Source organism: Anser cygnoides, chromosome 1, assembly GCF_040182565.1.
Source record: "Anser cygnoides isolate HZ-2024a breed goose chromosome 1, Taihu_goose_T2T_genome, whole genome shotgun sequence".
In the NCBI taxonomy this organism is placed as follows: Eukaryota; Metazoa; Chordata; class Aves; order Anseriformes; family Anatidae; genus Anser; species Anser cygnoides.
The window spans coordinates 200,369,785-200,390,166 of record NC_089873.1 but is presented as its reverse complement, the minus strand read 5'-3'; the positions used below and the strand labels follow the sequence as shown (position 1 = coordinate 200,390,166).

General features: G+C 43.3%; 2 protein-coding genes across 10 annotated transcripts in view; one reads left to right on the top strand and one right to left on the bottom strand.

Annotated features, from left to right (window-relative positions):
- Positions 1-24: 24 nt before the first annotated feature.
- CEP57 (centrosomal protein 57) lies at positions 25-18,862 on the top strand. Of its 3 annotated transcripts, none has more exons than XM_048076442.2 (11): positions 25-183; positions 2,657-2,813; positions 5,853-6,032; positions 6,330-6,451; positions 7,338-7,451; positions 11,513-11,590; positions 12,637-12,741; positions 12,900-12,980; positions 13,299-13,543; positions 14,221-14,365; positions 15,824-18,862. In XM_048076442.2, exons 1-11 carry the CDS (start codon positions 82-84, stop codon positions 16,058-16,060), a joined length of 1,566 nt encoding a protein of 521 aa, XP_047932399.2. In that variant the 5' UTR covers positions 25-81; the 3' UTR covers positions 16,061-18,862. The 3 variants fall into 3 exon arrangements, with proteins under 3 accessions (XP_047932399.2, XP_047932400.2, XP_013033548.2); XM_048076443.2 differs by lacking the exon at positions 15,824-18,862 and adding an exon at positions 15,426-15,691; XM_013178094.3 differs by lacking the exon at positions 25-183 and adding an exon at positions 445-629.
- Positions 18,069-20,382, bottom strand: part of MTMR2 (myotubularin related protein 2) — a 61,668-nt gene continuing 59,354 nt past the window's right edge. For 5 of the 7 annotated variants that reach the window (XM_066989859.1, XM_013178093.3, XM_066989858.1 and 2 more), the window contains one exon: positions 18,069-20,163. In XM_066989859.1, the coding sequence (XP_066845960.1) occupies positions 20,002-20,163 (162 nt within the window). In that variant the 3' untranslated portion in view covers positions 18,069-20,001. Of the gene's footprint in view, positions 20,189-20,382 lie in introns of all 7 variants that reach the window. The other 2 variants (XR_010828414.1, XM_066989857.1) reach the window with 2 other exon arrangements.

The window sequence follows — 20,382 nt, the reverse complement described above, 5'->3', positions numbered from 1 at the left end:
GGCGGGGCTAGCCGCGCCGTCCTCCCTTCCCATTCGCCGGTTGGGCCGTCAGTCAAGCCGCGGCCGGCTCATGGCCGCCGCATGGCCGCGGCGCCCTTAAAGGGACGGGCCGCGGGGGGAGGGGGGCCGCCCGCGCACAAAATGGCGGCGGCGGCGGGCGGGCGGCGGCAGCAGCAGCGCACGGTGAGGGCAGGGGGCGGGGGTGGCCCGGGAGCTTCATGGAGCCGCAGGGCTGCCCAAAAAGAGGGGTGGGGAGGCGGCTGGGGGCTGGAGCTAATTATAACTTCTCTCATCTTCACCAGTTTGGGGGCTTTCTTCCTTAATTTTCAGCGTTTTCCTGAGGTCAGCGCCCCGCGGGGACGTCCAGCAGCAGAAAGGGGCTTAAATGGATCTTAACCTTGGCGCTGTTTCCTAAATTCTGTCACTTTTTTCAGTCGGGCGCGTTTAGCAGTCGTTATTCGTGAAACAGAACGCAAAGCTGGCTTGCTGAAAGGTGTAACGGGAATATATTTGGTAGCAAGTCCAACCTGTACGGCGGTACCTCGGCACAGATGTTGTGGGGTTTATTTCAAGCCAGGGGCTGCGCTGACTGGATGCCATCGAAATTCGTGCCCGTAGCCTGCATTCAGGTGATAGGAGAAATACAGCTAGTCAAAAAGCCTATGTTTGCTTAGCTCTGTGTAATTTTTGCTTAAGTATATGATTTTTTTTTTCCAGGGGTCAGTCTGTTGTGGGCTAGGTAAGCATCACTTTTGCCAGTTTAAAAAGAAAAAAAGGCAGCAGGTTGGGTTTTTTGTTTGCTTGTTTTACCTAGTTATTCTTAATTCTGCATAGAGAAGGTTTTCCAGGTGAAAAATAGAGACCTAGGAAAATCTTGATGTCTGGCAGCCCCTATGTTGATTTCAAACTGATCCCCATCTTTTAGCCTGGAGGATTGTCAGATACTTTTATTTTGCAACCACAGCAGATAAAAATAGCAGACTGGTGTTTCAATCAATAGTTTTTGCCATTTGGGCTTACATTGCTGCTGCTGGTGCGCTGTTGCCTGTTGCGTGCAATGCTGTGCTTTGCTTCATTCACTTTTACTTTCCTACTTGATCTTATTTGTTATTCTGCTTGCAGCAGTCCAACACCTTGTAACGCTGGTGTTTCTGCAGGACTGAGGTCTCTGCTAACAGGCTTCCCTTCCGTTTTAACTTTACTCATTCTGCAAAGTTTGCTCTGTGTGGCTACTGAGCATAAAACAGTGCCCATATGCACAAGAGTCTACTCAAAATATTTTTGTTAATATGTTCTTAATTAGGCATTTGTGCTTTAATCAGCTTTCCGTGGTGGCTAAAGTTCTTGTGCAAATGCAGTTATTCCAAGAAAAGTGCTTATGTTGTGCAGGAGATAACAAACACAAAGTATTGCTTTGCAGATAAAACAGGAACGCCGCCTGAAATGTTCAGGGTGCTTAGGGCCTTCAATTTTTTGTCTTTGTAATAGGAAATTAAGGTGTGTGTAGGCTTCAAATAACTTACGACTTTTCTTAATTTTTTCCTTTGTATTATTTTTCTTACACTGTGTTTTGGGTGTGTTGTCTAACTTGCTACGAGATATTTGCACAAACACGTTCTGTATTTTAACTTAGGCCACAGTATGCTCGCAATAACTGGTATTTGCAAAAGCTTAGAAAAGCCCTGCCAAGGTGAGCGACTGCTCAATTGCCTTATTAGTGAAGTAAATATCCTGTGAGGAGCTGTAAGAGCATCACATCTTCTTGCAGCCCACTTCTGCCTCAGGCTGCAGGAAGGCACCTTCAACTCATATCAGGGGCAGCGTTCAGTGGTGGGCATGGTTGAAAGGAATTTCTCTAGCACATTCAAACTAGGCAGCCGTGTTTTTATTTCACTCTTTTCCACCAAGCTTGTACACAAAGCTGAGGCCAGGTAGGTTTGAGTGGAAGTCACAGGCACGGCTTGCAGGGTGCTGTGGCCCTTTGGCTTGGGAGAACCTTGCTGGAAAGCCTGCGAGTTACTGGTGTCCTGACTGTGTAGCATTTTCACAACAAGCTGATCCCTTCTGGTCGTTGCAGTCTCTAAAATGCAGCAAACGCTTGGAAAGCAGACATAGAGTGCTGGAAAATATCTGGCTTTTGTGGACATTTGTTTTGAGACCAGTGTTAAACTGCTCTAGCAGCCCGTTGGCACTGAGAGGCCAAGGTACCTCCTTTCTTGGCTTTGATTTTTCTGCTGGTTTTCTTGTGTCGATGCCACTAGTTGGGTGTGGGGTGAAGTCGTCTTGATGTCTCTGCTGGGGAGGTTCAGTGTGTTCATGGAAGGATGTGAAAGATAAAGGTGGAAAAGAGGAGCTGGGGCTGCAATGGGGCGAGCCCTGTCCACCCTATCTGGTGTAGTGCCTTCTCACAGTAAGCGAGCGTATAAATAAGTAGCAAACAAAAGCAGAAACTGGAAACTAGCTTGAAAAACTTGTTCTGGTACTGTTTTTAGCAGAGGGGACTTTGATGTACATATTCAAGACTCCAAGGAAGGAAATACAGCCTTTGAGCTACTAGTCTCCTGCGGCAGTATTTCTCCACATCTTATAAACTGATTCTGCTTTTGTTGTGACAGAGAAACAAACGTGCTGAGTAACAGCTTTGTTTTTTTTTCAGGGTGATCTACACAAAGCTCATAGGTCTGCGTCAGCCACAGATGGACTCTCTGCAACCTCGTATATGGATTACCCAACGTACAAGCCGTTCATCAATTCAGACCTGCTGCGCTCCCCGCGGAAACCAGTAATTCCATATCCGGAGAGTAACAGCAGAGGTAATACTTCAGCTAAGCTGTTCCCTTACCCGTTTCCAAGTCACCTGTGCAGTGTGTGAAGACATCATGTATGAAATTCTGTGTCCACAGGGAGTGCGGTCTCTTCAGCCTTTTATCCCTTCCCAGTGATGTGCAGGTCACCTGTGTTGTAGATCCTTTTTGCTTCTCTGTCTGAGGCATGCCTAACAAAAAAGGCTGTCTTACAGCTGGAGAAGGATGCTGCCCTTCAGTAGTGGAGAGCTGTAAAATTGGCTCAGTGAAAGGGGTTTGAAATGTTTTTTTGTCCCTCCTTTGGTCCTTCTGTCCCTCAGTCATTCCACTCCCCAGCTCACGGCTGAGTTTGAAATGAGACTGGAGTTCCTCAGATGGTTTGGAGCAAAGGAAGAGGTTTGGTGTTGCTGAACTGAGGAGGTTTGTCATGTACAAAGGGTGTGGTGGGAATCCGGGAAGTATTTACAACATGCAGAGGAAAAGAGGTGTTTTGTGGCGAAGTGCTGAACTGAGAGCTCACCGTTACCACAGGGAGAAGAAAGTTGTACTCCCATTCTTTTTTTATATTCTGGTTTATTCCTTCTCCTTTCTTTCCCACTTTATCTGGAAGTGAACACCAGAACCCAAAGATTAATTTTGCCTGACCTGAGATGAACAAAAACATTCTTTGCTAGTTTTCTGTTTAGTGAATTGGCTTCTCATACAAGGAGAGGTACCCCAGGGCTGCCTCGGGGTAGGTACAGGAGGGAGCTGGGGGAATTGGAGGCTAGGGCAGGGTGGATCCTTTGTGAGCTGCTTGGCTCAGGGTCCTTGAGAAAATAATGCCTGAAGACTGGTGTTGCTTAAGGCTATGAAAAACTTGATATTTTTTTTCCTTATGGAGAGAAAAATGAGAGAGATTCAGGATGAACTCTTAAATTATTCTAAATATAAAATGGGGGGGAAAAAACACAGCACAGTAGGCTCCAGTACCTGTTCCAGTAACCTAATTCATGTTGAAATTACTAGAGACTTCTCCATTAATGATCTAGTAGGTGAAACATGAGTTCCTGAAGTGCCATTTAAAATGTAATATATGCTCTGGCATGCACAATGTAATCAGTTTTGAGTGTGGCTAACACAAAACTAAAGGACTTGTATGGCATAAAAATTGGATGTGAAGCACAGAGCTTACTTGCAAGTGATTGATCCAAGGGTATTTCCGTAGACAGTATTTTGTGCTGCATCAGTGACAAAGTTTTGACTTCTAAATTTTCACCTGGCAACTCTTTTAGAGCAGGTCGCTTGTTAACTCCAAAATAAATACAGCTAGAGGGATGGAATCTGAAAGCCATATCCCTTTTTAGGAGTCATAAAATGCCTTTATTTTCCTAAAATGTTTATGTAAATATCAATGCATATGGAAAATAAAATCCAGCAGGCAGTTTATCCAATACCTTTTTTTTTTTGCAGAGGCTTTCCAAGTATGAACTAAGTTTACAAGTTCAGGAGTGTATAGTTTAGTAGGATTAAGGATTTGGGAGTTCTCTTCAGATGGGGAAAATAGATTTGGTTGTTCCTGGGGGGCCTTACTGCTCCTGCCTCACACTTAAAAACAAAAAATCCGGGAATTAAGTAAATTCTGCTTATTTGGGGTTTAATTTCTTTATGTTGTGTATCTGTGTCTCAGCATAAGTGGCTGGCTTTAATACTCTAATAAGGATGATTGCTACAACGTATCTGTTACTTTGACATTTATTTCCTGTCCTGCACCCTACCTGGTGTCCTGTTGGGTTTCACCTTTATCTACCCGCTGCTCAGATTGCTTCATTGATGTGTTTTGCCTGTTGTTACTGTAAATACGCAGAGGTTTTATTTGAGCTGTATTCTGTAGCAAAGCTGTTTATGGTTCCAGCTGTGCCCATTTCAACTGAATCCTGATAACAGTGCCATAAACGCAGGGAAGAGGGTGACCCTCCTAATAGGATCAGGCTATCGACAACTTTTCCCTTAATTGTGGCTGCTGTCACCCACTTCCTAATTACTTAAGATACCTCTGAGTGGGTAGTTCGGATACTCGGTTCTATTCAGCATTTCAGGATTTGATGCGTTTTCACTCTGGAAAACTCATTCTGATAACTACTTTTCCTTTTTTGTAATGTGATACTCAACCAGATTGGCAGCCTCAACTTCTCCTGTGTTTTTCCTGTGTTTCCATTCTTTCTCTAGAGTGTGTTTGAGCCCAAAGGAGTAGGCTAACGTGACCTCGCAGATAAATCTGCTCTATGAGCCGTCCGTAGGGTAGTTCTCACGTTTTACTTTAATAGGACTGTAGGGGAAGGGGCTGATGGTTCTGGTTCCCTTTGCAGGTTTAAACAATACAGCCAGCAGACGCAGTACATCAGGTTACCGGCAGATGGTCTAATCGCAAGCTGATGCGAGTTGTATTACAGCTGCTTTCTTTTTTTGTGTGACAAATACGTAAAGGCTTTGAGGAATTGTTAGAGCAGGGAAGTGGATGGAAAGTGGGAAAGCTGTTTGGCACAAAGGAGGCGTGTATCTTGCGGGCATGAGGCCATCACAAATGCAAAACCAAAAGAGCTGATGCTTGGAGAAATAAACATCTTTTATAGTTCTTCTGATATCTTTCTTACTCTGTTCAGTGATCATTAACGTGAATGCTGTTTTATATTTGTCACACCAGTGTGCACTTGTAGGGGAATAGTTACAAGCATACAAAAACTTCCACTGCTTCAGCTATTCAGTTGTCACCTTTAATTTCCTTTTGATAAAAAATCAGAGGCACTGTTTGTGCTTAATGTGCAGAATATTTATTTGACCTGTCCTGGGTGATGGATGCCTCTTCTCCCAAACGTTTCAGATGAAGGCACCAAAGGCATCTATCTATTCATTTAAGACTTGGTTTAGGATTGGTTGCAGTTTAGGGGAATAATTCATGGAAGGGGTCCTGGCTGGTGGTGAGGAACATGCTGGCTTTCTCACGTAACGCGCTTCAAATTCAATGTTGTCTTGAAGAGTAACTAACAAAAGGTACTTGCTCAATTACAGCAATATTTTCTGCTCTGAAGAATCTCCAGGAAAAAATTCGTCGGCTGGAGTTGGAGCGGCTGCAGGCAGAAGAGAATGTCAAACACCTCAGCAGAGAAACAGCAGACTACAAGAAAGTACTGAGCGAGCAAATGCAGCACAGGGAGCAGGACAGAACTGAAGTGTCAAAGAAAAACCAAGGTGGCTTGCAGTGTTTATGTACATACTGCTGAACACTGATGTGGATAAAATTTGAGTTTATCAATGCACAAAACTATTTCAATTATCTTTGGTCAGTGCATTTTACAGTGGAATTTTGAAGAAATAATTTTAAAAGCACACTTAACTTTAGGAATTTGCATACGTGAATGGTTGATTCATCTTAATCTGAGTTTTAGATGGTCCTTCTCTTGCTTGTTTTTGAACTGTCCTGAAAACATCAAAAAATAACCAGCACAAGCAGTGCATGATTTTGTTTTTCTGCCTTGTTACCTACAGAGCTGGCTTCTCAGCTGGCAGCTGCTGAGTCTCGGTGCAGCCTCTTAGAGAAACAGCTGGACTACATGAGAAAAATGATCCAGCACGCAGAAAATGAGAAGACACATCTCTTGGAGAAACAGGTGTGTTCCCAAGATTATCTCAGGATTAAGTAAAAAAAAAAAGTGACTACATCACAACTTCTCATATTTACTATGATTTTGATACCTTCAGCTGTAGATGTCATTGAGCTGGCCTTTATATACTTAGGTATGAGTAATTGCCCTACTTAATTTTCAGTCTTACGAGGACCTTGGTATTTTCTGCCTTTGTGCATCTGTCTCTAAGACAATTCTGTAGGTTGTGACGTTAATTAGAATTAATTGCTTCTGTGTGACTGGCTTGCCTTAGCTCATCTGTATCCCTCCGAGGATAATACCTGTGTGCCAGTGGAAAAACCTTCCCTTTTGTGTTTACAGTCTTTAACTCTTTGGAGACTTTTTTTACTGGTACTTTTCTGGATAAACTGGGTCTGACATACTGATTCTCTAGAAATAATAGTAAAACTTGTTTCCTGCCATCAGCGATTGTGAGATTTGACCTTTATCTAAAATGAGCTTGAATTTTGTTTCATAGGAGTATGGATTACCTAGAGCTCTCTGTTCCACAGTCTCTGTGGCTGTCCTATTCCAGTCTATTAAATATTACTGAAGAAATAAAATTAAGAAAATTATCTCTGATAGCTGAGTAATAAAGGGTTTTTATTATTATTTTTGGCTTGAGGGGGAGGGGAGACTGCAGAAGTCTTATCTGATTCTGGCTGGGTGTGAGACTCCCAACATTGGCACAGAGTTCCCAAGAGTTCCCAATGCCCAGTTGCTTCTTAATTGTAGCAGCACTTAAAATTGTGCAGAGAAAGTAGTTCCTTTGGTCTGTTTGTGGTCCTTCTTTATCTTGCAGATGTAAGGCTTGCTATAGAGGTGTTTCATTGTGCTTATAATAGTTTTGCTTTTTATTTCTCCCTTCAAGGGTTCATTGGAGAGAGACCGGCTCGATCAATCCCAAGTCCAGTCTAAATTGGAAAAGCTGGATATGCTGGAAAAAGAGTACACCAGGCTTACTACCATGCAGTCCATAGCAGAGGTCTGTCCCTTGTACTTGCGTCAGACTTACCTTGTTTGTTGTAATCAACACTTCATAGTTATAGGTCAATAACAGAGCCAAAAGAGGAAAAATAGGGAAAGGGACCAACTAAAATGTCTTTTTAAAGCTGGAGTGGTGTAAAAACTTCTAGTTACCACTAGAAGTCAGACTGTAGGTCACTACAAGAAAGAATGGGAGTTTAGCTGAGACTTAACAGGGTCTGTTGGTGTTATCTTTTGTTTAAGTGGCACACGGGCATGGAAAATTGTGTTTCTGAACACTTCTCTGAGTTACTTTGCACTTGGCTGAATGATAGCAGTTACAGTCAATTATGACCCAGGTTTGACTTGAGGGTGTGTTTGTGTTTTTATTTGGCTGTTTTTTGCCACTCGCCCTCGTTCTTAAGAAACTCAATTATTGCTAGTTACTTTGGCAGAATTTCAGAGCATGGTGTTGCTGAGCCTCCAGCACTGCTGCTGTCAGTCTGTCAGTGCATTTCAACCAATCTCCTTTTTCAGGGTTCATTTTGAACCTTTAAAAGTTCAGCATGGCCATGTTTGCTCATATTCTTTTGGTGTACTGTCTGTGCTGTTGGCCTCTGAAATCCATTCCACATCCTACCTGTTCCTGCTGGTTTAGAGACACCCCAAGACTCCCAAGAATGGGAACTGCAGTAGGCTTAAGGAGGGGGAGGCTCCCACCTGTATATTTTTCTCCCCCCTTTCAGCAGTGGTTAGTGTGTTGTTAGACTTATTAGGGGTAGCTCTGGACTCTTATCAAAACTTTACACTTGCCACCTGCTTACCAGCCCTTCCCATGTGCTTTTCCGGGAGTTTTTAAGATGTTTGTTAGTAAATCTTCGTCTGGCTGGGCTGTTACAGCACCTTTTAGACACTACAGCTCTTCTTGGGAGTCTCTGACCCAAGGCAACTTCGACAAGCTGTTGATCTTGACACCCCATTGTGGTGGGCTCCCTTTGTGGAGTAGAAAAGACTGCGTTCTTTATTTGGGCAAAACTGTCAAAGAGATGAGCGTCTCCCATGTCTTGTTCCCTGAAAGTAGCAGTAGGTTCTTCCAGGGTCAGGTTTGAAATTACTGCTTCAGCAACAGGAATTGCTTTTTCACAAGCTTTTACCAAGTTCCTGTCTGGTAGAAGCTGAAGTTTGATGGGGCTGAGTTATTTGTCTTTTTGTGCCTGGCTAGTGAGCATAATTTCAGCATAGAAATAATTTTTTTTTCTCCTGGATCAAACTGAGCCTTTATCTTTAGAAATCAATGGTGGTTGTAACCAGATCAGTCATAGTGGACTTGGGCATTAAATTTACAGTTTTTAATCAGCTCTCAGAACCAAGAGAAATCCAGGTTGAGCTCTGTCTAAAGGGGATTTTTCTTACGATCGTTTTCCTGCCACAAGTCACCCTCTGGTCAGCAGGTCAGGCTGCCTCTGTGCCTGTTGGCCACGTTCCTCTGCGAGCCTCTGCGTGCTCAGGACCTTACAGTCCTGAAGGGGTGGCTGTACTCTCAACTCAAAACAGTCGCAGCTGTTGCTTCTGGTGATCTCTGCTTTAGTTGTGGCAAGACCACAGGAACATTTGCAAGTTTAATTTGAAGCTAGAAGTAATTAAGGAGGACTATTTCCATTCACTGTGTAGCGAAACAGGCAAACTGGTGAGATGACCACTCGTGAGTGAGCAAGGATTTAAGACTAATTTCAGACTGTCAGAGTGAAAGCTGTGGGTGTCTTACCGAGAGCATTTAATCACCAAAACTTGCAGAGCTGCTACCTTACCTAGCCATGTAAGCTTATAAAAAGGAAATGTGGAGGTTCTCATTCATGTGATGGCCTCCTAATCAGAGTGCTGACCTCAAAAACAATTTGTAGTGTACGTTCATTGCAACTGCAGTCCTGCAGCGCAGTGTCTGGACAGCTCGCTGAGAGGCTCTGAGTGTGTCAGTGTCTGAGGACGGAGGTAGGGGATGGGGCTGTGCCCTAAAAGAGTGATCAGGGCTCTGGTCTTGGGTGTCAGATGGCCGGAATCTGAATGCATGTGTTTTGAAGAGCTGTAGTTGGTAGTAATCAATCTTTTCTTAACACTGAGACTTAAAAAAAAAAAAAAAAAGAATAAAACCCCACCATTCTGTGAACAGCAGAAGTAACTATAGGGATGCCACCCACCCCTCTTATTTTTCTTGTCTCCCCTATTTGCCAGGTGGTGAGAAGCAACACCTGCACCAGGTGCAACACTTGACTGCTCAGCTGTCAAGCAGGTGCTGATTTGCAAGGTAGTGAAGCACAGATGCGAGCTGTCCTCACACCAGAGGCACTTCCTCTTGACGGACCTAACTCGGTGTTTGTCCCAGCAGCCCTGTTTGCAGAAGTAAAGGCACTCTGTGTCTTTGAGGTCATACCTTCCTGCCTCTGGTTAAAGTTGTTTGAAACTTATTTCAGTGACAGCCCAAAGGATGTATGTGGTGGTTCCATGAAATTCCATTTGTTTTAGAAAATGGGCAAAAGTATATGTTGAAATCTTTATTTATTGGCCTTCCTATATGATTTTTTTTTACAGTGGTTAGTGGGGACTAGGGAAAGTGTTTTAGTCAGCTTGGTGCTGACCTGCCGTTCCCTTTTGTGCTGTGCTACCCTGTGTTATGGGAAGTGTGCTCAGGGAATGTTTGTGCTTCCCTGAACAGCCAGGCCTCTGGCTTGCTTCCCTCTTCGTGATGGGCCAGTAATCTGCATTTGCCTGGGGGATGTGGCCATTCTGAGAGCTGAATTTGGAAGAGGGGTTTCATCTTATTTTGCTATAAGAAAGAAAAAAATATTTCGGGAATATCACTTAGAGAATTTCCAATGTGGTCTGTCACTGAAGGTTTAATAAGATGCAATCTTGCTGCACAATTTGAGCTACGAATTGCAGCTAGGACAACTGAGTGAGTGAACACTTGGTTCATTTCAGCACGAAAGCAGTGGTTTGGGTTCATGTCGGTCTTCAGTTCAAAGAGAAGGTTTGCTTCAGCATTTGTGTGCTAAAGATTATGTGTAACAGGCTAAAGAAGGAATTTCATAAGTGTCCTTGTGGAAATCAAAAACTGACATGTAAAGGGTGGAAGATGATTTTAAGTTACTTGAAATATTTCTGATTTGTATGGAAAGGGGAAAAAAAGACTCAACAGGAAAAGCTGGTTCCTTTATACACTGCCTCTGTCCTTGATGCGTATCCAGGATTTGCATTTTAACACCTTCGTATAACAGTTGGTTATATTAATCTTACAGCTAATGCTTAAGTAAAGGTGAATTGAAATACTTAACACCTCTTCGAGTTTTCAGGGTACTGGGTTTATAAATAATGCAAATTAAAGTGTCCAAAATTAGCTGCTGCTTTGAATTGCATGCTTTTCTGGCTTAGGTTTGATTAGTGGCTCTGAATAATATTCAGTCTTTGGGGGAAGAGAAGGGAAGGTTGTATTTTTATTGTGTCCCCTGGAACTCTGGATCACTTTCACTCTGCTGTATAAAATTAGGAGGTTGTTTAAAAACTTTCATATTGGGAGTTTAAGCGTATCCTGCTTAAACAGGCTTTTCATCTTGTTGGAAGATCTACAAAGAAATGTGTTCCTTTCCTGTTAACCCTTTTCTTTGAAAAAGGGCTTTAAAAAATTCTTACAATATTTTTACCATAAAAAGATGAAATGTTTGCTTAAGGATATCTCAGAGGCATCATACAAACTTTCCTTTCTGTCCTTTATTAAGGAGGTGGCTAGATGTCCAAAGATTCCTTGCCTAAGAGTTCAACCTTGTGGATTACTCTCCCTGTAGGCACTCACTTAAATTCACATACCAGTTGTGGAAATAAAAATAGAAAATTCAGGGCATAAGGACTTCTGTATTTATGCCAGTATAGGTAGAACTTCAGCAGTGATTTGAATTCTGAAGTCTTTGCCTAGTTTGAAATTGCAAGTTGAATTGATAAAGTTTTGCTCAATTTCTTGGTATTTACACTTTGGGGGGGAAAAAAGAGTTTGTTTCAGTAGTAACACTGTTTTCTTTCACATTTGACTAGAAAAAAATGAAAGAGCTGGAACAGAAGCTTCAGGAGGAAGAACACGCAAGGAAGCTTGTTCAGGAAAAAGCTGCTGAGGTAACAACAGGAAATTTCTCTTGTACTAGTACGCATTGTAATTAGCTCTTCCTTTTCATCAACTTTCTCAACTAAGCTTGCTGATAATGTCTCCTATAGAGAGAATAATGAAAACCTTGTAGTCTTCCTTCCACCCAGTGTCTGAAGTTCTCAGAGTGCTTCAGAAATCTATTCCTAACGGCATCTGCACTGGAGCTTCATTTCTTCAGTGAAAGAAATTAGTGGGAAAAGAAAAATAATTCAGACTGATTTGTAGTTGAGGATGTGTAAGGATCTCTGCTTTAAATAGATCAAGGTCAAAAAGCGTACTCCTTTTTTGTAATTGCAACTAGATACATTGCAGAAGGCGGCAAAAAAGGGCCCTGTACTGTTGGGTATGGGCCTGTAAGGACAACGGCCTTCTAACCCTGAAGTGTTGTGGTCTTTACGTACTCAGCTGTATGCTAAGAAATATGTAAGTAACGTGGCAGGCATTAACCTCTCTAATGAGTGCTAAGCTCAAATTCATCGTGCATAATTGTTTCGTGAATGCTTCTCGATGAGATTGTTTCTACCAACATAAAGCTAAAACGTGGCTTTAGAACTCATCTCCTAACCAAAGTGTATAGAGGTCTTTGACAGTGACAATTCTAATCTTTGCTCTTTCAAGAGATTTTCTTTTTCCTGTCAAATTTAATAGATCCGAAGGAATAGTGGTCTGCTGACTGTATGCCGCAGAATCAATTGAGCAGTCGGAGTTGGTTATTTGACTTCCCTAATATTTTGTCAAGTGTAAAACACAGCTCATGTTTTGGCACTTGCCTACATGGGAGTACTTTGGTACGACTGATTCTTTAACTTACTAGGATTAGTGATGAGATGTGTTATCTGAGGAAATATTCTTGTCTAATGTTTAAATTAGACTGCAGAGGCATCCTACACACTTGCAGCCCTTACTTTCGGAGAGCTGGTATTTTAAAAACTTGCTGTGTTGCAAATCTTAGCACATTCTCTCTGATAATCTATTAATACAATTTCAGTAACTTCCATTATTCCTTCAATTAAAGCTTCAGACAGGCCTGGAAACCAACAGACTGTTGATTCAAGCAGCATCACCACTGCTTTCTCCAAAAGCAAGAAAACCCAGGAAAAAAACTAAGCAGCAAGAGAAGGTAACAAGGGGGGGGGAAAGAGAAGGGCAATTACTGAGGGGTAAAATAAGGATCTGTGCATGCAATGAGAAAGTAAGCTGCCTCTTTCATTGCAAAGCAAAAAATGGGTTTGCTGTAGTGTCATCTTTGATAAACGTTTCTCTCTTCTTTCCTTGCAGAAATGCTCTCTCACAAGCCATCTCACTACGCAGCCCCATTACAGACTGTGTCTGGGCGATGTACCCTTTGTAGCTGGGAAGGTGAGCTGCCGAATTGCAAAGCTTCATGCTCAGCAGCTGCTGCGCCTTCAGTGGCTTTGGCTTGGCGCACTCCTGACACCCAGCGGTCAGATCATCTTGTTTTCTTTGACAAGCTTCTTTCGGTTTATCTTCAAAAGGCCTGTTGCGTATCAGTAACTTGCTGAGCTGCTATTTCCTAAAATGAGCTCCCTCCGTGCTGCTAGTCAGGCTGCTCTTGTTATGCACATTTAAACAAAAATAAATATTGTTTTGGTGTTCTCCATTATAATCAAGTAGGTGGTTGACGATGTCATTTAAAGAAGTGTCTCTTCCTTCCAGTCTACTAGTCCCAGCCATTCAGTTGGCGCCAACGTGCAACACGTCCTGCACCTGATGAAGCAGCACACCAAAGCTTTGTGTAACAACCGTGTGGTAAACGACACCCCGCTAGCAAAATCTGTCAGTACTGGTCATCCTGCCAGCAAGAGCAGGAAGTCATCGCTGCCAAAGGACTCGTCCTCATCCCACGAAGAACTCTCAGAGGTTCTGCTGACTTTACAGGATGAATTCGGGCAGATGAGTTTGTAAGTTTGGTATATTTGATGTTGCAGATTATGAATGTGGATGCTTCATATTTTTGTCTTTGCTTTAAAGTTGCAAAGGTTTTTCTGTTTTGTGTTTGTTTTTGTTTTTTTGTGTAAAAATCTCTGGCATGTAATTGATCTATTCTGTTGGCTGCATAGGCTTTCATTTCTCCTTGCAGTTAAAGGCAGGTTCTGATAAACTGTGGGCTCCATGCCCGTGCTTATATGCGTCACTGTCAAATTCCTGAGGAGTAGGGGAAAAGTGTGGTAACAGCCCCAATGCAGTGGACAAATATTCCAAAGCCCATTTTGTTCATCGTTGCCAACAGGATGTGAATTGTTACCTAACTGCACAACTATAGGAGATACAAATGTACAAAATAGTAACAAGAAAAGTGTCGAGATGCCTCCCTCTGGGGGTCCTTTGGTAATTTTAAATGTGTGTGCCGAAGTTTGAAGCTGCTTGTTATTGACCCTTTAATGTTGCAGCAGTCTGCTGCCAAGATGTGATGCTGCTCACCAGAAAAACTGTTCAGACTGGTTCGTTATGACAGCTTGAATGTGTTGGGCTGCTGATGCTGTGGATTCCTGGAGGTGTTGTTTCTGAACTATGTGCACAGGCACTAGAAACTGAGGGAGCCTAATGCAAGCTTTGTTCTGCCTAAATCCCATGCTAGTGACCACCAGCAGCTGTCAAAGCTGGTCCAGGAAGCTCCAACCGTTGCAGTGAGGGAAGATCTGGAGAGGGAACTTGAGATGCTGGTGGGAAAGATGGAGGCAAAGGCAGACCAGATCAGCAAGGTCCGGAGGCATTGGCTGCAGGTGAGTTACGTGCCTACGTCCATCCTTCTGTAAAATTGCCGGCATAAGATGTTTTTTAGCCTTACATCCTAACGTAGCAGCAAGAGAGTGAAGTAGAAATAACTACCGTAGAGCATCGTGCCTGCCTTTATTTAGCTTGCTGTCCCAAAGTTAGTCTGCATGCCTCCATCTTTCCATTTCTTGCCATGTTACCTTGTGCCCACTCTTCATCCCATCCCAGGCAGAATTTTGCATCTGTTCTTACACTGCGTTCCCAAAACAGGGAAAAGGTAGTGTACAGTACGATAGCAAATTCCACAGCTGTTGGAAGTCTGTAAACACAGCACGAGCTGGCTGAGCAGCACGCAAGCTGACAAACAGCTTACAGGGCAAAAGGGTGTGAGTCTACTTCCTGGGCACCCAGCAGTCAGTCTGGAAGTGTTTTTGGTCATGTCTCCAAACACATCAGGTACCTGGGTGTTTGGATCAGTCCCACTCTTGCTTCCAGCATATGTAAAACAGCTGTGGGGAACTAAAGCATCTGCTTTGCAGGAAGATCCTAGTAAGAGCCAGCTGCATATCGCGTGCAGAGGAAAGGCCTCATGAAATGCTGTCCTTTACACTGAAGGAAACTCTGAGCTTCTAGTAACCTAAACTGTACTTAGAGGTAGATTCCCAGGGGCTTTCACTGTTGAGCTAATTCTTAATGGTTCTCCTTTGGTTGGTGCTAACAGCCTATTTGTATTTTAATTTGCACTTTATAAAAACTAAAATATCTGTTCACTTCAAACCCCTTTCAGAATTTGAGTAACATAACCTGTTCATTCAAAGCTATAAAAGCCTTTTGATTGTTTTCTCCAATCTTCATTCATTCTGGTGGAAATTTTTCCAAAGGGCTTAACCTGATGTCTTTAATCCAGCTCAGTTCATGTGAACCAAGAAGATTCACCCTCATCTGATGTAGCTTATACATCAAATACGTACTGAGCGCACTGCTGACAACATCCAAAATGGATGCATGTGAAATAGGTTTTCAAGCAGTTAAAAGTATTTTACCTTTGATCTCTCTTGTGATCTGCAGGGGAACTGTTGCAGAGGAACAGATGTGCAGTAGTCCCCAGTAGTAAAGATTCTCCACATGCTCTAGCCTTCTGACTAGCTACTGACAGAAGTTCTCGGAGTCAGCATTTAAGAGAAGTGCTGCCTGCTATAAACTGGGAGGGGAGCCCAGCACTACGTAAAACGAGGGGCGCTGTGGAAGCTACCTGTGCTGCAGTTTGGTAGTCAAATCTCTACAGATGTGACTATAGCAATGCTGTGTAAGGGAAATAAAATACTACTTACTCAGGGCAATGTGGAAGCATCTGTTTGCTTAGTGGAGTGAGATGAGTGGTGGGATGTTCCAGCTGTCTGGAAGAATTGCAGAGCTTTAAGCAATGACCTTGTTTCAGTTTGTTCTCCTTTGGGCTTCTCTTTCAGCTAGAGAGACTGAAGAGAGAATGCAAGTCCAAAAAGACTCCTGCTAAACAAACAAAAGAGAGCAGGCGCCCCGTCAGTGAGGTTAAAGTAACAACTACAGTAACCACAAAAGGGAAGGATGCTGGTCCCATCAAAGTGAAACCTGGAGAGAAGAGTCGGAAGAATCTTCAGTTGCTGAGAGACATGCAGACCATACAAACCTCGCTACAGAAAGACGATATCAGCTGGGACTACTGACTGGTCTCCGGGAGATGTTCCTGAAACCATCCCAGTCAAGCTCACATTCTGGATATAAAGCAGCTGCCTTTCCCGCTGTGTGAAAGAGACTGCTGTATGCCAAGTGCACTTTGGAAATATGGGTCCTTAATTCCTCCACCTGTGGGTTTGGTTGGATATACTGCGGCCTAGTTCAAAGTGCATTCCATTTTTAAGGTATCCAAGCACAGGTCTCCTGCCACCAGTCCCTCTCGTGTTAGGATTCCAGCACTCCCTCCCTTTTTTCTTCCGGCACACCAAACAACGCGGTGTTTATTGTGGGCTGGCTCATGTGAAATGCCAGTGTGATTTCACACTGCTGTTGTTGAACTCCTGTGCGTTGGGAGGCTTCTTGAGATGCGTCTGTTTGAAAGTGCCATGTCCCGAAGTCCTGAGGGCTTCTGTCAGTTCTGAGCTGTGTGCAGCTGCAGTTACTCAGACTGAGTGTAAAAGGGAGAACAGGTAAACTCCTTTTTTTAAGTGTTTTTAGTTCTCAAAAAGCTTTCCAAGTTCTGCACATTCCATTAGTCAGCATTAATGGCAATGGATGTTTGTGTACTCAAGAGGAGCAAAGTGACTCTTCTGAATTATTTTGCTTAATGATTGTATTTAAGTCTGAAGAGTGAATTTTTCTTCAGAAATTGTATTTTATGAAAAGGCTATAGGAAATGTGGATAACATCCCTTCTTCTAGTCCATGGCTTTGGGCGGTAAAGGAGTGAGATAAACCACAAGTGTTTTAAATTGCAAGTGCCTCAATCATGCCATTTAGTCCTGGCATCTTGCTTTTAACTTGCAATACGGGCTTTAATGAGCTATCGATTTTTGGTAGTGGTGCAACTTGTTTTGCACTGACTTGCACAGCTGAGTGAATGTTATTTATTATGTTAATAATGTAAAGAATTTCCTATTAATGGAATGTACAGAAGACCCAGATTATCTGTTTATACAGTTGAAAAACAATAAAGCCAGCTTGCCTGTTGAATCAAGCGTGGGGAAGCTGCAGTTCCTCTAAACTCACTGAGTGTTTGCTGCAGCGCTGTGCCCCTCCCCGTATGTTTTTCTTGGTGGTGTAAGCAAGCTGCAGGTAAGGTGAGGTCAGTTGTCCATCCTTGTGTAGCTAACGGAGCAGAGATGGCTGTAGGGTCAGTGCAAGTCAGACTGAGTCTGCTGAAAGGGATTTGAGTTTAAATTTGACTTTAATTATCTCTAGGTGATGTACCCAGGTCATCTTGCATCCAAGGCACAGGAGGTTTTAGCTATGAGGAGAGAAGTCAGAAGCTGTCTACCACATCTGGTGCCAGCCTCCTTAACTTCATTTAAGCTGGGGACATGGGCTCTGGGTAGCTGGGGCAACCCCCGGGACAGCAGCTCTTCCTGGGAGGGACCTGAAATCAGTAGCTGAAGTTACAATCACTGATTTTGCTTGGAAAGGCTGGCTGGAGGAGGGCTAATGTCAGTATTACCTCAGGCTGCCCTAAATGAGCTAGGGCTCAGGAGGATTTTAGGCTCCATAGGTATCTCAGTCACATACGCACTGCATCACATGGCATCACATGCCTACTAGGAGTGTCAGGGAGGAAGCACTGAGCTGTTGATGCCAAATTATCCCACTGATGTTGGACTTAATGTGAGTTACATGGAAAAATGTGAACATTCCTTTTTCACAGAAGTTACTGTGCTAATGCAGTGTAAGTTGCAGAAATGGATATTTTTCATTCCAGGAATGTTTTTGTACTATTATGCAGCCATGTACTGTATCTGTGCTAAGTGGTCTGTACAGGGTAAGAGAAACTTGTCCAAAGAGCAATTGTTTCCCTGCGATTCTAAATTTCAGAGTTGGAACAAGAGCATTTTACAAACCCAACTGTATGAGTAGGAATGAATAAGATTTGGATTTGACATGCTAAGGTCAGTGCTATGTTTATGTGCCTACACGTCCTTTGGTTTTGCTAACCACGTAGCTGAAAATGAGCCCAAGAAGAACTTAATCCATTTAGCTTTTTTTATTAGTGTTAAGGAAACCAAACAGCCTCCATTAAAAAAAGCAACATATACACACAGCCAATCAGCTAATAGACAATAATGCTATGAGCCATCTTCGAGTGATTGTACATGAGAGCAGATCTGCCCTTCAACCTTAACGCAAATTCAAGTCCTTCAGAAGCTATTTTGTGGGGGTTCTTTGCACTATTAAGCCATGAACTCTCAGCCCACCCTGTACAAATGCAGTAATGCTACACCAGCTGTTAATCATTCTGTCAGAAGGTGGCAGTGGATTTCCCTCTAAGTACTGAGACAGGGATTGCAGCAGAGCAGGTAGAAATAGACTGCAGCTGGAAATCGTTCCTTCCTTCGGTGGAATGTGGCTTTTGAAAGGCAATTCCTTATGTGTAAGAATTCCTTATGTGTATGTTGTCCACTCTTCTACCCTCTCAAAAAAATACCTATCTTGGGAGAAAGGCTCAGAGTAAAAGCATGCTGATGAGCAGATTAAGCAGGAGACCACAGCGTGGGGCCCTATTGTACGAGAGCAGCACAAGGACCCAGCCCAAGCCATGCATGACTTTCTTCCTTACAGAGGTGAGAAGCAGCCTGCAGAAAATGAAGATCCTCGTGGACATAGCCTGCAGTAAATGAAGATCCTCGTGGACATACCATGGCAGTGTAAGCCCTACCACCTCCAACCCCTTATTTCTGTGTTTGAAAAGCAATGCAGCAGTTGTGGTTTCACCAAGTGTTTTTCATCGCTACTCCTACAATAAAAGTTTCTATTAAAACTGAATTTGTATTTAACTTTAGTCAGGTGACACTAATTCTTGAAGTGTGCTATGAGGAAAAAGACTTCAAAGCTAGGGCTCAGAAACCAGCTAAGCTGTTTAGTCTACCAGAATAGTGTTAAGTACCAGTTGCAATGTAGGCAAAAAGGCTTCTTTGGTTGATACGGTCGCTTCCATTAGTTAAATAATTCAGTTTTCTGTTAAGTATGCTGCTATGAGCCTGCACAGAAGCACAAACGCCACTAATTATGCTTACCCAAGCAAAGTGAAATGACTGATCCCAGCAGTTTACGTGTGCCCCTGGGTACCCCACTACCTCCCTCCTGCTGTGGATGAGGCACTGGAGAACAAAGAGCTGCAGGAAGCACCGAGGGATCCACGCTCTGCTCCATCCCTCAGAAACAAAGGTGCTTTAATTTACATCCTGGCACGATTGATGTAAACCATAAGCAAAAATCTAAAGTTGCAGAGATGGAAGTAAACATAGTCCTGTAAAGTTAAGTCATGGAGGTTGCTCCTCTACCACTGTGTTTCCTGGGTAGAAGATGCCCTTTTAAATAAGGCATCGGTTACATGGCTTCCTAGATGTAGGTCAACGGAAAAATAACTGTGATATGTGCTGGATTCTAGCACGGCTTCTCTTTTATGTTGGCAAGCACCCGCACGCTGCTATGCGTGTGTTAATACCTCACTTTCATGACTTAACACAGGTGTATTCGAGGCGCTGACACAAAGTCAGATTCTACACCTTTAGCAAAGGGGAGCTTTTTCAAACTCCTGAGTAGACATTTTTCCTACATAGTACTTCATTCTAGCACACAGTCCTTTTTTTGAAAGTAAAGTGATTTCCAACACAAGTGAGCAAAAAAAAAAAAAGAGTTCTAGGTTTCTTTTAAGTGGCAAGTGCAAGTAGCTTGTATCATCATCTAGCCACTGAGAAGGCTAATTGCATAGGGGGCCTTGGTTGTTCTTCTGGTTTTGCTTAAGCTTCCTCTAGTGCTACAGTACTAATAAATTACCCTGGAGAGAAATAAATAAATAGGTTGGTGTCTCCCAGACACCATCATGGAAATCCAGAGGGTTTCAGAAAAGATGTCCTGCTGGTCCTGGGAAGGTAGTTGGAAAAAAACCAACCCAGTCTGTATTATACAACAGTCTGTACAGGGGTGCCGCACTGTGCGGGAGAGCCAGCTCTCTCCGAGGACGAGGTGGAACGGTTGGTGATTTCTCGCTGCAGTTCCTCCACTTTCTTCTGCAGCTCAGCCCGCTTGGCAAGAAGCTCCTTGTAGCGATTGTGGACAGGCTCCTGCAAGGAAACACCGGGCTGAGTGCTGGAAGGGAAGCGTGGAAGTGGGAATCTGAATCACACAGCGGTACCTTTGGGGTACTCTTACTTTACCCAACACATTAAGCTGCTGTAACAGTGGCGAAACAAAACTTAGTGTGTATTTCGAAAGATGGCAGTTACAGAGCTCTGATCTCTGGCATTTCTGGGGGACGCTGGCCTTGGCATCTCAGCCAGGCC

Excerpts from the sequence above, each read along its gene's own strand:
- CEP57 (XM_048076442.2), top strand. The coding sequence starts at position 82 with ATGGCCGCGGCGCCCTTAAAGGGACGGGCCGCGGGGGGAGGGGGGCCG. Across the intron at positions 7,452-11,512 it reads CCATGCAGTCCATAGCAGAG|AAAAAAATGAAAGAGCTGGA; the intron begins GTCTGTCCCTTG and ends ACATTTGACTAG. Across the intron at positions 13,544-14,220 it reads GAATTCGGGCAGATGAGTTT|TGACCACCAGCAGCTGTCAA; the intron begins GTAAGTTTGGTA and ends ATCCCATGCTAG.